Source organism: Sorex fumeus, unplaced genomic scaffold (genome assembly GCF_029834395.1).
Source record: "Sorex fumeus unplaced genomic scaffold, SorFum_2.1 ptg000045l, whole genome shotgun sequence".
NCBI classification, from domain to species: domain Eukaryota; kingdom Metazoa; phylum Chordata; class Mammalia; order Eulipotyphla; family Soricidae; genus Sorex; species Sorex fumeus.
The window spans coordinates 11,057,136-11,073,050 of NW_026606102.1; the positions used below are offsets into that span (position 1 = coordinate 11,057,136).

Sequence of the window (15,915 nt, forward strand, 5' to 3'; positions counted from 1 at the left end):
AGAAGATGCTGTGTATTTAAATTGGTTACTACTATTCTAAAAAACAGTCTTTTAAGTATTTTAAGTCTTTGAAGTATTCAGCGTGAAGTATAATCTAAATTATGGCTCATTTTTTTTCTAATGCCTTAAGTATCCCATTGTTTTATCACAAAACTGAGAAAGGCTACTCAAAATTAGTTTCATTTTGGAATCGTTTGCTAAAATATTAACAAAACTGCAACTTGCTGTACAAAATAAGATAATTATTTTTTCCTCTAACTGAATACATAAATGAAATGTGTATGCATATTCATTTTCAACTGAGCTGTAACGAACATTATTTTTAAATGATGTACATGTCTATTGGAAATAAATAAACTCTATATAAGCATTTGTCTGTTATATTCAATACTAAAAGATTGTAAAGCTTGGTAGTTCTGGTTCAAGAGTATGGAAGAATGTGTTCCATAGCTTCATCTTTATACTGTGAAACTTGGATGTCTATTTATCAGACAAGACACAAAAAATTCAACTTGTATTTGATGAGAGCTGGAATAAGCCACGGTTGGCTAAAATACCTCAGCTTGAACTATTTTCTTCAAGAGTCTTGCTTCTTAATTTTTAGTCTACACAAGATCTGAGTGCTGAGAACAGGTAAAGGGATACATATGATAACCTGTTGGTACCTGTACTACAAAGGAAGAGGAGGGGGAGGGGGAGGGAGGAAGGAGGAAGGAGGGGCAGGGGAAAGAGGAAGAGGAGGGGGAGGAGGAAAAAGTGCCTTCCATGGTAGCAGGGTGGGGTGGGTTGGGGTGGGAGAGGCGATGGGGAGTAACTGAGCTCACTGGTGATGGGATATGTACACTACTGAAAGGATCATTATTGGAACATTATATGACTGAAGCACAATGATGAACAGCTTAGTAACTGTATCTCACAGTGATCCAATAAAAAAATTTTAAATAGTTATTATCAATAAATGTAGACTTACATACCTATTTTATATACCTTGGGTCAAGAAAAATTTTTTCAGATAAGAAAGGGTCTGGAGTGGAAAACGTTTGGGCAGTCCTGTCCTAGAGTCAGCTAGCAGGATTCACCATTTCTACATCAGAGGTAGTCGAGAAAATGTCTGCCTGAATGTCTCTGAATTAAACTTGCTCCTCGTGTAAGGCAGAACAATCCAGTAACTGCAGCATCTCCAGACTGACCTCTTGGTGAGCACTTCAGAAAACAAGACTCCATCTGTGTACATGGAGGCAAGAGGGTCCGGCTGAGCTGATCAGAGATGGTTCATGCAAAACTTCTGTTCAACAGAGTCATAAAGTAGTATAACACTAGCCCATTCACCAACATATAAAGTGTTTGACTGTTTCACCTTTATTTTTTGGTTTTGGATAACCCCCAGTGATGCTCAGGGGTTACTCCTGATAGAGTTCGAGGGACCGTATGGATTGCCAGATCGATATCAAACCCAAGTCAGCCACATGCAAGGCAAGTGCTGTACTCTCTCCAGCCCCAGTATTTTATTTATTTATTTACATATTTATTATTGGATCACAGTGAGATACAGTTACAAAATTGTTCATGATTGGGTTTCAGTCATATAATATTCCAACACCTACCCCTTTCCCACCAACGTCCCTAGTTTCCTCCCTGCCCCTCCCCCCCCGCCTCTATGACAATATGGTAAACATCTGCGCCTCTCTCTCTCTCCTCTCTCTAACTCTCCTCCTCCCTTTTGGGCATTATGGTTTGCAATACAGATGCTGAAAGGTTATCACAGATGTCCTTTTACCTACTTTCAACACTCAGTTTTTGTCCAGAGTGATCATTTAGAACTATTATTGTCAGCCCCAGTATTTTAAATCCTAATGTGGCAGAGGTAATATATCGACATTGAGATTTGTCCTATGCACATATTGCCTCATCTCACTGTCTCTCGTTTTAGTCAACTCTGAATCTCAACGTCCTCATCAGTAAGACCCAGCTAGCAGCATTTACCATTTCTACATCACAGTACGGTGAATGGAAACATAGTATAAACAAAAGTATCCAAAGAGCATCAATGCAAAGTGCTAATAGTTGGCATGTGGGTCAGAGATACAATCCAGTGAGGATCTGCCTTGTACACAGCTGACTCAGGTTAAATCCTGGCACCACAATTGGTCCTCTGAACACCAACAATAGTGATCCCTGACCACAGAGTCAAGAGTAGAACCTTAGCACAGACAGGTGTGCCCCCCCAACAAACAATACTAACATAAAAAACAAAATTTGGACTTTGCTAAAGTTGAGTACATGTTTTAGGAACTCAGATCTTAAAATCTGAAAGAATAACTGAAATTTAATAATTTTTACATACATTTAGATTCTAAGACTGAACTTTTTAAATATTTTTAAAGTATAAACCATGTGGTCTAATATAAACTAGTGCCTAATGACTACTTATTGCTACAGGGTAGGCTTATGGCGGGGAGGGGGCGGGACATGGAGGGGCAGAGAACCTGGCTGTGATCAGGGCATACTCCTGACTCTGTGTTCAGGGATCACTCTTGGCAGTGCTCAGGGGACCCTACGGGGTGCTGGGTAGTGCTAGGCAAGCGCCCTGCCCGCTGTACTATCACTCGGCCTCAAGCATCTGGTTTTGTTTAAAATAGGGACTGCATCAGGAACACAGCTAACCTGGATTCAATCCTCTGGTGGGAGGCTACATGTGGTACTGGGAATGAAACTCAAAGACTTCTTCCCTTTGAACTATCTCTCTAGTGCAATATGGGACTAAAATTTTAGGAAATGTTTCTCTCCCTTCTAGCCATAGAAGGGATTCGAAGCCACAGTGTAATTATTTCTGTTTCACTAGCATCGGTCACACTTCTATTCTTTAACACATTGGCTGCAATCTGTGTTAAACCCTATTTATGTGTGAGCCATTGGTGGCTCCTATGGGAATCAACATATTAAAGTCACAACTTGCAAACTAAATTTCTCACACTGTTGAACTGTAAGATGTTTAAATGCTGTAAGACTGTAGTGATGTCACAAGGAGTTGTCATGTTTCCTAAAAACTCCAAATAGAGGATCAAGTTTCCATGGAAAGCTTTCGATTTTACTTTAAATTTTGCATAAAAAGATAATAGCATTCTGCCATATGACAGCATTCAAAGGGACTTGACTCAGAGGGTCACTCCAGTCCACTCCGACTGATTTCTAGGCCAGGCCTTCCACTGACCCATCCCTTCCTCCTTTTGAGTACCTCCGTGAAACACTTTATCTTCCAAGATGTCAGAGATTTCTCTTGACCGAGCCCTCACCTGCATATCTTCAGGACTTTGACATAGAGATCCTAGGAAGAATAGGCAGAGAGAAAAATAAATACATAGTGAAATTTTCCTAAGTGACTGTTTCTGGGTAACAGGTTTATACTGACATTTTTGTCCTTTTCTTCAAGCTTTGAATGTTTATCATAGGAAATTGTTCAAATTTCCTACAATAACCATTATCTGGGAAACTTAAAATATAAAGGAAAGATATTTTCTTTTTTCTTTGTTTTTTTTTTTGGGGGGGGGGCACACCAGGCAATTTCCAGGGTTTACTCATGGCTCTGCACCACCAAGGACCACCAAGTCCTACCTTGGTGGTGCAAAGCCAACATCCTATCCACTATACTATCATTCCGGCTCCTGATTTGTGTGTGTGTTTGTTTGTGTATGTATGTATGTATGTATGTATGTATGTATGTATGTATTTTTTGAGAGGGAAGGGTCCACACCCAGTGAAGCACCAGGCTTACTCCTGGCTGTGAGCTCAGGAATCACTCCTGACGGGCTCAGAAGACCATATGGGATGCCAGCGATTGAATCCAGGTTAGCTGTGTGCAAGGCAAACATCCTACCCACTGTACTATTGCTCCAGCTACTGATATATTTCTAATGAGGGTTCAAACTCACTGTTTAGCAAGGAGTTGCATGAGGGCTGGAGAGATAGTACCGTGGGTAGGACACTTGCCAACCAGGGTTCGATCTCAGCTTCCCATATGGACCCCCAAGTCTGCCAGCAGTGATTCCTGAGCACAGAACCAGGAGCAATCTCTAAGCACCACCAGGTGTGGCCCCAAAATAAAACAAATGAAACAAAAAAATGAAGTGGCATAAAAGACCCTTATAAATACAAAGGTTTACATCTAATAATAAGTTGTTTATTCTCAACAACCTTCATTGGAAAATCCTATTAGAGTGTGAGGTCCCCCCAGACTTCTCAATAGTAGCATGATACATAAGAACTTGGCTTTCTGACCTCTTTATGACCTTATGTCACCCCTGTAAAAGTTATGAGTTGGAGAAAGGTACTTTACAGATGAAAAAATTAAGCTTATAGGGCCAGAGTGATAGTACAGAGGGTAGGATGTTGGCCTTGCAGATGGCGGACCCAAGTTTGATCCTTGGCAACCCATATGGTCCCCTGAACAAGCTAGGAGTGATTCCTGAGTGCAGAGCCAGGAGTAACCCCTGAGCACCACCGGGTGTGCCCCCATCATGCCCCCTTTGCTCTCCTCCCCCCCCCAAAAAAATGAAGGGTGCTAAATAAGAATCAGTTGACCTTAAAATACAAAAATTATCCAGAGTGCCTAAGTCAGAAAATACAGGTAGAAGAGTCCCCTGTGAAAAAGATGCAGTAACAGAGATGAAGCATGAGTCCGTGGCTAGCCTTGAAGATGGAGGGGCTCTGGGTCGGGGAGCACTGGTGGACTCGGGAAGCTACAAATGACTTCAGCCACCAGCCAGTAAGGAAACTGAACTTCAGAGCCACAGAAGTATGGCACAGATTATTTCAACAGCTCGAATGAGCTTGGAGCAGATTCTCCTGCAGGACCTGACCCTAAAAACACATTGGCCTTCAGGCCTGAGCTAAGCCCACCTAAGTGAGGCCTGCCACTACACTTCTGACTCACACAGCTCTACGACTTACGCTGTTTAAGTCACAAAGCTTAATTTTTTTTTAATTCACTAAATTTAAGTCACATTGTTTTGTTTTGTTTTGTTTTTGGTCACACTCAGCACAGGGGCTCTGTGCCCTGGGATCTCTCCTGGCAAAGCAAGAAAGACTGAACTGTGTTGCCAGTTCGGATGCCTGCAAGGCAAATGTTCCCCTCACTGTACTGTCTCCCTATCACTAAGTTAATTTTTTAAAAGATTTGTAACCGTCACTAAACTTACAGTAATTTGTTATAATTTTCTGTGACGAAAAACTAAAATAAATAATTAGAAATTACAGTGAACAGACATAAAGTAGAGATGTTCTGAAATCTTCAAGGATTCACAGGCAATCTTTTTCTATGATAGCGTTCTCTGTAAGTACTGGCATGCAGAATATGAGCTTACAGGCTGAACAGAAACAAAAACGCTTTCAAATTAACCAGAGTCTTTAATTTTGTGGAAAAAAAGCACATAAGCAACCAGATAGGCTGTTTTTCTCTTTTGTGTGTGTGTGTGTGCTTTCTATGGGTACAGAGTGCAAATATTACAAGGGAGAACTTGCAACTATGAAATAATGTGTAACTTAAGTGAACACATTTACCATACAATGACAGTAAGACAGAGCCTTCCCACAAATTGCTTTTAATATTCTCACAAAAATGCTTCACAAACAAAACTGAAACTTGAACCAATGATTATTAAAACAGGAAGCACTGACAGTCTTTTGTGTCTTCTACCTTCTTCCTGAAACAAATTTTAAAGTGATCCCAATTTTAATGTTAAAAGAAAAAAAGTGTAAGTAGTTTGTCATCAAGGCTTTATCAGGTTATTAAGTCAGCACAACCTATGGGGATTCTTTTCTTTTTAAAATAAGGTTAAGAAAAACAGGATATTCTTGAAATTTCATGAATATTAAATATTTCATTTTCTGTTTTGATTGTCACAAATATAAACTAACTAAAAGTTGTCAACTTTCAGTTTTGTGTCACTCAAAATTCACTATATGACATTTACACAAACATGGTAAGGAATCTGATCATTCTGCCTAAAACAACATCAAAATTACTACGCTTAAAGTCCAAGTTCTCTAACAGTTTCACACTAAATACTCTGAACATGGATACAACCACAGATATTTGTGAATAGTCTTAACAGCTGTATTTTGGTTCATTAAGGCAGCTTCAGCCAACATTTTAAGAAGTTCTGAGCATTTGTTACGATGAAAAAAAATTGATAGTCGAATATTTGATGCTCTGAAGAACTGTTTTTTAAGTCATTAAAATAAGAATATAATTTGTGAAACTGGTTTTAAATGTTTTTGTCTCTATCTTATAATCTAAAACTTACCTAAAATCAAGGTACTCATTCTACCTGTACCAACGATGTCTGCTAAAGAAAGAAGGGACATTAAATAGGAGGATGGTGAACCCTGAATCTGAAACAAGGGCCTTCAGTTTCCCACATAAATCTGTGAGGTAGTTAATAACCATATTTTGTAGGATTGAGAAACTAAAAGAGATTATGTAATTTACTGTCCCCTCCCCCTTAAAGGCAGATTGAGGATTGAGTTTCAAATTATATTTTGTTCTTTGCACTGTCTCTTTACTTTACAAACATTTTTAAAGTGTTGACATATAAAGATTGCTATTCACTGCACTCATTTCCAAGATACAAGAATGCCACCAAACTTTTTCCATGGTGTCCAAAAAAGTGAAACAACAGAAAGGAAATAGAAAAATATATTAACAACTTGTGATGGTGACAGGGTGAGATCTAGGCAAAGAAACCTAAAAACAAAAGGGCAAAAGAAAATCCCAAGATCTTTTAGTGAGGGTAGATCTAAAAGGAAATGAGGGGAATTCAGGGAAAAAGAAAACAAGAGTTTTAACAAGTTTTTGACTGGTTATTATCATTCCTATGATAAAGAGAAAAGGCACGATTGAGGTGGGTTTTTTTTTTGTCTTTCTGTTTTTGTTAGAACAATGCATTCTCTTTTCCATGTTAGGAAAATGTCTTTTGGCCTTTCTTTGTTACAAAACTTACTTCAAAGGGGCCTTTAGCTTAGAAAACTGCATGCTTAAGTCAGCCTCAAAAAATCAATAATGCAATTCTCCTTGTAACACCCGATTTTCTCCTTGAAATTTTACATCAACACAAAATAGCAAACCTTGAATTAGAAAAAACAAACACGCCCTATTTGAAACTTGCCATAATTCCATACATGTTCAAAGTTTTCATGCTAGGATAGTCTATAAATACTTCCCCACCCCCCTCCACCCCTCTACTTAATTGCACTTTAAATTTAACTGAAATTTAACTACCCTGCTTGTCCAAATAATCATGAGTTCCTTCTATAAAATCTAAACTACTTAGATACAAACAATAGCTACCAAAAGTCTCATGTGCAGTGTCACCTGCAAACTGGCATTGCTATGTGAGCCTGGCAGTAAACTTGAATATTGGCTCACAAAATTAAATACAGAACCACAGTCTGATAACTTCTAGCCCCTGTCCGATTTTGATAGGTTATGGCTGAAAAGATTTAATTAAAACCCAATCCAGTCCAGACTGTGGGTCCTGTTGTTTATGCTTGTGACTTCAGTGGCATCAAATGCATCATAATTTCGTGTGGGAAAGGCTAGGAAGAGTGCGGCCAACTTGTTTAAATAAGATTTACGAGATTTCAATAATCTTTAAAACTCACCGAACATAAGGTACATTTAATAGTTTTATATGGTTTGGGAAAATACCAAACCCAGAGTAATTAGTTCATGAATAGAACACGCACTATGAAAATGGCATTTTGACATCTAATATGCATATGAGGTGAAAAATTACTCATCTGTTTATGAAATTTGGGTGAGCCTCAATTTATGTGATAATAACTGATAGTTTAAGATAGAGGCCGGCGCTAATTTCACTTTTTTTTATAAAGACTGTGTTTTAAGTAGGGGCTGGAGATACAGGTCAAAGGGCTAGAGCACAGACCCTGCATGAGGGAGGAGGCCTGGGCTCAATCCCCAGCACTGCATGGTCCCCAGAGCACCACCCCATCCCCCCAGCACAGTGCCAGGAGTAGACTCTGAACAAAGCCCAAGAACGATGTAAATAAAATCACAGAAAGAATCACATTCTAAAGTCTCTTGAGTATTCTTAAGCACCCTCTGTTACTTAGAAATATTTTTAAAACAAATATGCTAATCATAAATACTTCAGCTAATTCTATCTAATGAGTACAATCAAATGGTTCTAAGAAATACTCTGTTAAGACTACTTGATGTCACCCTAAGACTTGAAAGCAAGCCATTTGCTTATTTTTATTACTCAACTACTTGAACAGTTCAGTGACTGGGACTGTTTTTCCCCAGAGAAAGGCAGCCTGTGAAGGGCAGAGATTGTCACTGAATACTTACATGGCATTATAGCTTTACAGAGAGCTTTCTGATCCTGCTTCCTCATATGGAAAATGCTTTCATCACAAGGTTACTATATTGTATTAAACAAGATAAGAGATAAAGAGGGTCTGTAGATTTAGATACTATGAAAGCATGTGGAATGCTTCCATCACTCCAAATTGGTAATGTTTGACTTTATACCAAGTACACATGATATTCTCCTGTTTGGTTTCCTGGAAGATTTCTGCCATTTATATTCTGGAGGGCAGCCCTATTTAGAGAAAAATATTCAAGTATTTTACCTTTAACTTCCTCATCAGACAAATATAGGACATTCACTCTAGTATAAAAATTCCCTATAAAAAATGAACACTAAACAAAAGTCACGTGAAAAGGCAAAGACAGGACTTTAAAGCTCAAAGGTGCATCAGAGATCACCCCTTCCCATTCAGAGACCGCAAAAATGAGGCCCCAAAGAGGCTGCGACTGACCAGAAATGAATTGGTCATTTGCAACAACGGATTGCACAGATCCCTCATCTAGAATTTTTAATAGCAATTCTAAGAACTATTATTAAGATAGGCTACATTCCCTACTTAGGAAGACACAGAGTAACAGGACAATAAAGTAAAGGAATGCCAGATGGAAAAGGTGAGAGTTTGTGAAAATAAATAAAAGACAGAAAACAGTGAACAGGCCTCGCATTGCAATACTGAGGTCTCAGAGCCAATAACAAAGTTTGAATGATTAACCAGTGAACAAAGTACAGGAACTGCGGTAGGCAGGCATGTTCCAGGCTTTATATTTTATAAATCGAAGTAGTAGTGTTAACTTAGCATAGAGCACAGAACAGAGGCTAGACCAAGGAGCCAAAACACCTGAATGAGTTGTCTGTGATTCTTTTCTCAGATGTATCTCATTTAATATTAAAAATCAATTTGCATTCCCTGAGCACAAACTGACTAGAGAATAAGAGAAAGCAGCTCAGAATCATGTTTCTATCTTGTAAACCTATCTGAAGGGAATAAAGCCTGGTCTGTAATATGTTAGACATTTCCCAGACATTAGAAACACTTTTATTTTCTCATTTCAGTTCCTGGATTCTTTTTAGAAGTGGTTTGTTATCAAGGAATATGAAGAGTTGAGGTTCTAAAAGTGTTTTGGGGGGCTGGAGCGATAGCATAGCAGGTAGGGTGTTTGCCTTGCACACGGCCAACCCGGGTTCGATTCCCAGCATCCCATATGGTCCCCCAAGCACTGCCAGGAGTGATTCCTGAGTGCAGAGCCAGGAGTAACCCCTGTGCATTACTGGGTGTGACCCAAAAAGCAAAATAATAATAATAATAATAATAATAATAAAAGTGCCTCTTAAGAGATCAAAATCAAATCCCCACAATTTTCTTCCCACCTTGCCTCCCTGCTCAATTTGAGATTCTACCTGCTCCTACATCAGAGGTTAAACAGGGATTAGATCAAATATGGCATCTAGTGTAAAGTATGTACAAAACAGTCACCAAGTAAACTTAGGTTTTGCATTATCTAGTCAACGCACAAAAGAATATTTTTTGCTTCCAATTAATACTGCAACCTGATGAAGAAAACCAAGGTACTGAAGCAAGATGCAGACACGAAATGCCAATTATTCCAGTATTTGCTCAAGATGAATATGTCTGTAGGCTGAAATGAAACAGATTTCTGATTTTTAGCCAGATTTTCTTCAACAACCTATTAGGGCGAAGAAAGTCCTCTTCATTGTAGTCTCAGCTATCCTAATTTGGAAACCTAGGAAAAACAATTCCCTAAAAAAAATTTCCTAATCAAGGCAAGGCAAGGCACACAGGCTCATTCATACCTGATTAGCTGGGTACAGCCGCCAGGTTGCCCACATGCAAGGCGAGTGCCTTACCCACTGTGCTATCTCTCTGCCCCCAATTTTTCCCAATCAACACCATAAATATTAAAACTACTGTAACTGACTTAGCTATAATAAGTTTTAATTTTTTTTCATTCCTCCGCCCCTCTCAGAGAGCCCGGCAAGCTACCGAGAGTATCTCGCCCGCACGGCAGAGCCTGGCAAGCTCCCCGAGACGTATTTGATATGCCAGACACAGTAACAACAAGTCTCCAATGGAGACGTTACTGGGCCCACTCAAGCAAAATCGAGCAAATTTTTTTTCATGTTTTCAAAGTCCCCATACGATGGTTAACTTAGAGAGATCGTAAATTTTAAAACTGGGGCAAAAAGGTCTCCTTTTTCATAGCAGCACCCATCCAAGTCCTTGATCTTCTTATACACTGTCTTCCTCCAGCAGGAGAGCATGTCATATAGGCCACTGCGTCTCACAGGATGTGGTCTGGGAAATGTTATTCTAGAGCAATATGGCACCCATTCCCATCTACTGAGAAGGTCTGATCTATAACCTAACAGCTGAACCCCCCCTCCAGAATCTTAAATGGAAGAAGTTGTTCCTATTTCAGTTTTATCACCACATCCATAACAACACCCACAGCTTAATTAGTTCAGAACACTGAAATGTAAGAATTTTGAATTAGTAAATAATTCTGTCCTTCTTCCTGCCCATTAGCAATAAAAGTCCTCCTGTAGTAATGTTCTAGCCCCTATTGTGCCCAGCTATGCCTCCTGAAATTCTGCCAGTTTACTATGCCATCCGGATTCACAGTATAGCTGGGATTTATTTCGAATTTCAAGCATAGAAGAACTCAAAATGTGACCCTTAGTTCTCCTAAATTCAACATGTACCAAATTATACAGATTCATAAATACTTGCCAGAATAAAAACATTTTAAGCAACTTTTCTCAAATGCCATAAAATAAACAAACCAAAAAATAAAAAAAAAGCAATTCTGATTGAGGTTTCGAATATCTAGATTTACAAAGTAAAAATGCCACTGGATTCTTTCTGACTTCAAAAAATGTGGATTTTGTCACTAGTAAAAATAGCTCCCTATTTTTAAGGTCATCCTGTTTTTAGACAGATGAGTTGGCCCTGATAAGGCTCCCCAAAAAGGTCGTGACACTTTTGGAGAGGCCGGGACAATGCACATCAGACTGAAGCCACAGAACCGCTCATCTCTAAAAAATAATGACAGGCTGTTGCCACTAGATGGCGATCTTTCAAAGGTTTCTACTTCAAATCGCTGCGCGTCACCGCCCTCCCCCTCAATTGGCAAACATTCCTTTCATTTTGAAACTAAGAAATTAGATTTACAAGTTATTTAACACCATTTAAAATGATTCTACAAAATAATATTATGTGACACGCTAAAAACTCCTGATCCAGACTAAAGAGAGACAGGCCGTGTTCTACAGCATGAGGGAAACTTGGTTTAACCTTCTCATTTGCTTCTTGATAGGTAATGCATCACTTTTGGCAGAGAAATTGTGTCAAGGCAATGCCATTTTTTTGTTTTCAAGAGCTTAATCTTTCCTAGTAGGAGTCGGAATCATATTGTTAATTATAAAATAAAGCAAATGAATAAATACAAATTAGATAAAGTATAATTTAAAAATTAAATACTTTTACTAAAACAAAAAATAAACTATGATTTACCCTGCTTTATATAGGTTTTTGTTTTTCAATGAATAAAAACCTGCACAAAGCAAAACTGTTTGGTTTTTTCTTTAAAAGCACTCATGTGTGAATATATATGTACATATGTAAACAATACATATATTTATTCAAGAGATTTTTTTTTAATATTTAAGGCTTCTCTGCCCTAACAGGTTCAACAATGGAGGTCACAGCCTACCTGTTCTGAAAGTACACAAAAGCCCTTAGGGCCAGAACAATATCTTCAAATTGGATTGATAGCAACCAAGATACAGAAAGAACAAAGAAAGAGAACAAGAAAAGATTAAAAAGCCAAGTCAATCAGTCACTAAAGACCAAACAATGAACAAAAACAAGAGTGACTAAAGAGGGTGGATAGCTTCAACACACACATACACACAAAGAGAACAAGATCAAAGATAATAGTTCTCTTTTAAGGACTGCTGAATGTTTTATCTGGGTTTTCATGCTTGGTGAAGTGCAAAAATAAAGATAGCAGAAAAAGAACTTTAAAAGGTAGATTCTGAAGGCATGGTTTAAAAGAATATAAATGCTGGGAAAGACAAAAGTTTTTGCGATTCCAGACATTCCAATACTGAGCAGAAACATGAAGACTCTTTGGATAAAAAAATATTTTTCAGTGACATCTTAAGACAGAAGTTCAAGTGGTTATAGCTTTTTTTATATATATATAAAGAAAACTCAAAATCCCAACTGCCTGTTTCAGAATCCCAGTTCCTCCAAGGAGCACTACATAATATTTGCTAAAACGGATAGATGTTGGCTTCTGAAATTTGAGGGGTAGATTTTCAAGCTCCAATTATTTACATACTTACGGTTATGTTATTTTTCAATCTTGTGCAAGAGAACGAGGCACATAAACAGAGCTTAAAGCCTATTGAAATTTAGAAAGTAAACTGAATTTATGTACAATGAATAGTAAAGCAAGGAAGTTTTGCCAAAGCACCCTTCAACTGAGATGATTCACCAACAAAGGTGTATTAATCATCTGTGGTGAACTCACAATTTTAAATTAGCAATAATCCTCGTCAGCATCCACCTGTTAAAAACACTGCCTATGTGAATTTATCATAGTCAAAATAAAACTACAGATGTCTACGGGTAAATAAAACATCAGGCTTGGTTTTTTGTTTTCAGTCATTTCAATGGCACTGAGCATCCCTAGAGACGTCCGCGTCTCTTAGTACTGCAGAATCTGTGATATCTGTAAGATTGTCATTTAAAGAATATATCTGATTTTCACAGTGTGCTAACAGAAAGACAGAAACCAGAGAAAACTCATTAGCGGGCCAAAGTGGTGATCAAACTGGCACACATTTCAAAAAAATCCATGGTGTGACTGCCCAGGCGAGGTGGAACTGAAGATACGGTGCTTCCCGTTAAAGAGCCAGTGAGAGAACCGGACAGTGAGTGGCTCTCCGCAGTGGCAGAATCGAAACTCGATCTTGGTCTGTGTAGGCCAGCCGTGGAACAGGAACGCTGGGGTGTTGAGGAACCGGACCTCTGCTCCATCACCTCATCTGGAATGGACCAAAGAAGAGCAACTGCAGTCAGAGTTGGGCTTGCCTGAGGCCGGCCCATGATGATGCTATGGCCACAGCCTTAAGGAAACGCAGAAGAGCCAGGGCCACTTGAAATGTCGTCTTACAGTACCTCAGAAGCAGCACAGCAATACCTCCTCTCTCCACAACCATGATGGACATTAGTCACAGCACTTAACATGTTACTCCTCAATCTGTCTCAATACTCATCATTAACCTTTCAATCAAGCTGATATCCCTACATTTGAAGAAAACACATTTTAAAGGCTGATTTGCTTGAAGGACATTAATTTTTAAAAATCACTAAGATAGAAGCCAAAGTTACCATCACATAGTGGTTCTGAATCTTCGATCCATAGTAGCATAACTGGGATGTGATGGGAAATATTATTTAAAAGGGAAAAATAAATCTTCTAAAAGCTGGGATTTATAGAGAGACTGATTTTGTAGGTCTGTGTTAGTTCCCTAAATTTAATAAGAACTCTGGCTAATTTTGTTTCTGATTTTGGGTCACACACCCAGTGGTGCTCACGGATTATCCTGGCTCAGATGGGGTGCCAGGGATCAAACCTGGGTTGGTCACATGCAAGGCCAGCATCTTACCCACTCAGGCCTCTGAACAGAATGGTCACATTCAGTGTAGCTGGGTGAACACACACTAAGAACTCTGACAGACTACCTTCCAAATCCTTTCCACTCCTGGACAGCTACAGGCACTTAAAGCCCAGGAGAAGCTTGGGGGAGTCACCTTGGGCACCCATGATAAGTTTATCCAGGGGACATTTAGAAAGTATAGGGCTAAAACTATAAAATACGAATGGAAAACTGTGCCAAAGCACCTGACAAGATCAGTAATTCTAGACTATTTCTCTGGGGGTCTTTATCCCGGATGTGGATGGGAGTCTGGGCAACTCAAGGCTGTGCTCAGAGCTCACCCCTGGCTCTGTGCTCGGGGATTAGTCCTGGCAGGGCCGTGTGCAAGGCAGGTGCCTTACCCACTCTACTCGCTCTCCAACCCCTTCCCTGTGGTTCTTCACTCTGGTTCCACAGCCAATACTTCGACTGGCTTTTTTAGTGGCAGGGGAGCCCTTACAGAGTAGTGCCAGAAAAGCGATATTCTATGTGACTTTGATCCTTTTCATTTCAGTTATATTTCTATCAAGTCTACGTTACTTAAAAACTGGTACAGAAGACCTACCCACCAAGCCTTTAAGATGATGTCTAACATCCTATCAACTAGTGGCAAGTTTTATCTTCTCTGAGCGCATGCCTGCACGGCATCCTTACCATCAATGCTCTTAAAGTCCAAAAGATAGCTTCTGTTGTCGACCAAGTAAAGTTGCAAGCTCATTTTCACATAATTGCCAGTCACTGGATTTTTTCTTCTTACACGAAGATGATAGGCATTCACTACCTAAAACAGGAAATCTTCTTTAAAGGAAAACATCAAGACATAAAATACTTCCTTCAATCTTCCTTTGATCTTATATTCTTGTAAAGACCAAAAATATGTCAAGTGCAGAGAAAGAAATTCCAAATGACCTTTTTTTGATCTTGCATGCTACATTTTTATAAAATCTCCACAAACACTGTGTATAGTTAAATGAAGATCATATATATGAATCTGATATATATGTGCATATTAAATGAGACCATATTATGCACCTGATGTAAAACATTAATAATTTTGGATTGTCCAGTATAACTTAAATATCTTTACCAATAAATATGAAAGAAAAGAATAAAGAGAAACTGATGTATTAAAGGTCTGCATAAAGCTAAGGTAAGAAATACAGTAAAAAAAATAAGTATCATAATATTCAAGTCACTGTCACTGTCACTGTCACTGTCCTCCCATTGTTCATCGATTTGCTCAAGCGGGCCCAGTAACGTCTCCATTGGAGACTTTGTTGTTACTGTGTTTGGCATATCGAACCCGTCACGGGTAGCTTGCCAGGCTCTGCCGTGCGGGCGAGATACTCTCGGTAGCTTGCCGGGCTCTCAGAGAGGGGTGGAGGAATCGAACTCGGGTTGGCCATGTTTGCCGCTTGTAAGGCAAAGGCCCTACTGCTGTGCTATCGCTCCAGCCCAATATTCAAGTGAGGAAGATATTTACCTTTTGCAGAAAAGAAAATGGTAGCTAAGATCAAGATTATGGGTTTTCGAGGCTGAAGTGATAGCACAGCGGGTAGGGCATTTGTTAAGCACATGGCCAACCCAGGTTCAATTCCCAGCATCCCATGTGGTCCCCTGAGCACCGCCAGGAGTAATACCTGAGTGCATGAACCAGGAGTAACCCTTGGGCATCGCCGGGTGTCACCCAAAAAGCAAAATAAATAAATAAATAAATATATTATGGGTTTTCAAACTATTTATCAAGTTACTTCCAAAATATTTTAAACAGTTTTTTTTTGGAGGTGGTGGGGGGTGA

At 39.1% G+C, this 15,915-nt stretch overlaps 1 protein-coding gene across 1 annotated transcript in view; it reads right to left on the bottom strand.

Annotated features, from left to right (window-relative positions):
• Positions 1-13,062: 13,062 nt before the first annotated feature.
• The window catches only part of PRKAA2 (protein kinase AMP-activated catalytic subunit alpha 2), a 64,558-nt gene continuing 61,705 nt past the window's right edge, over positions 13,063-15,915 (bottom strand). Inside the window, exons 8-9 of the mRNA XM_056122349.1 lie at positions 14,772-14,898; positions 13,063-13,463 (exon numbers count right to left, since the gene is read on the bottom strand). Of these exons, the coding sequence (XP_055978324.1) occupies positions 13,225-13,463; positions 14,772-14,898 (366 nt within the window). The 3' untranslated portion in view covers positions 13,063-13,224. The remainder of the gene's footprint in view (positions 13,464-14,771; positions 14,899-15,915) is intronic.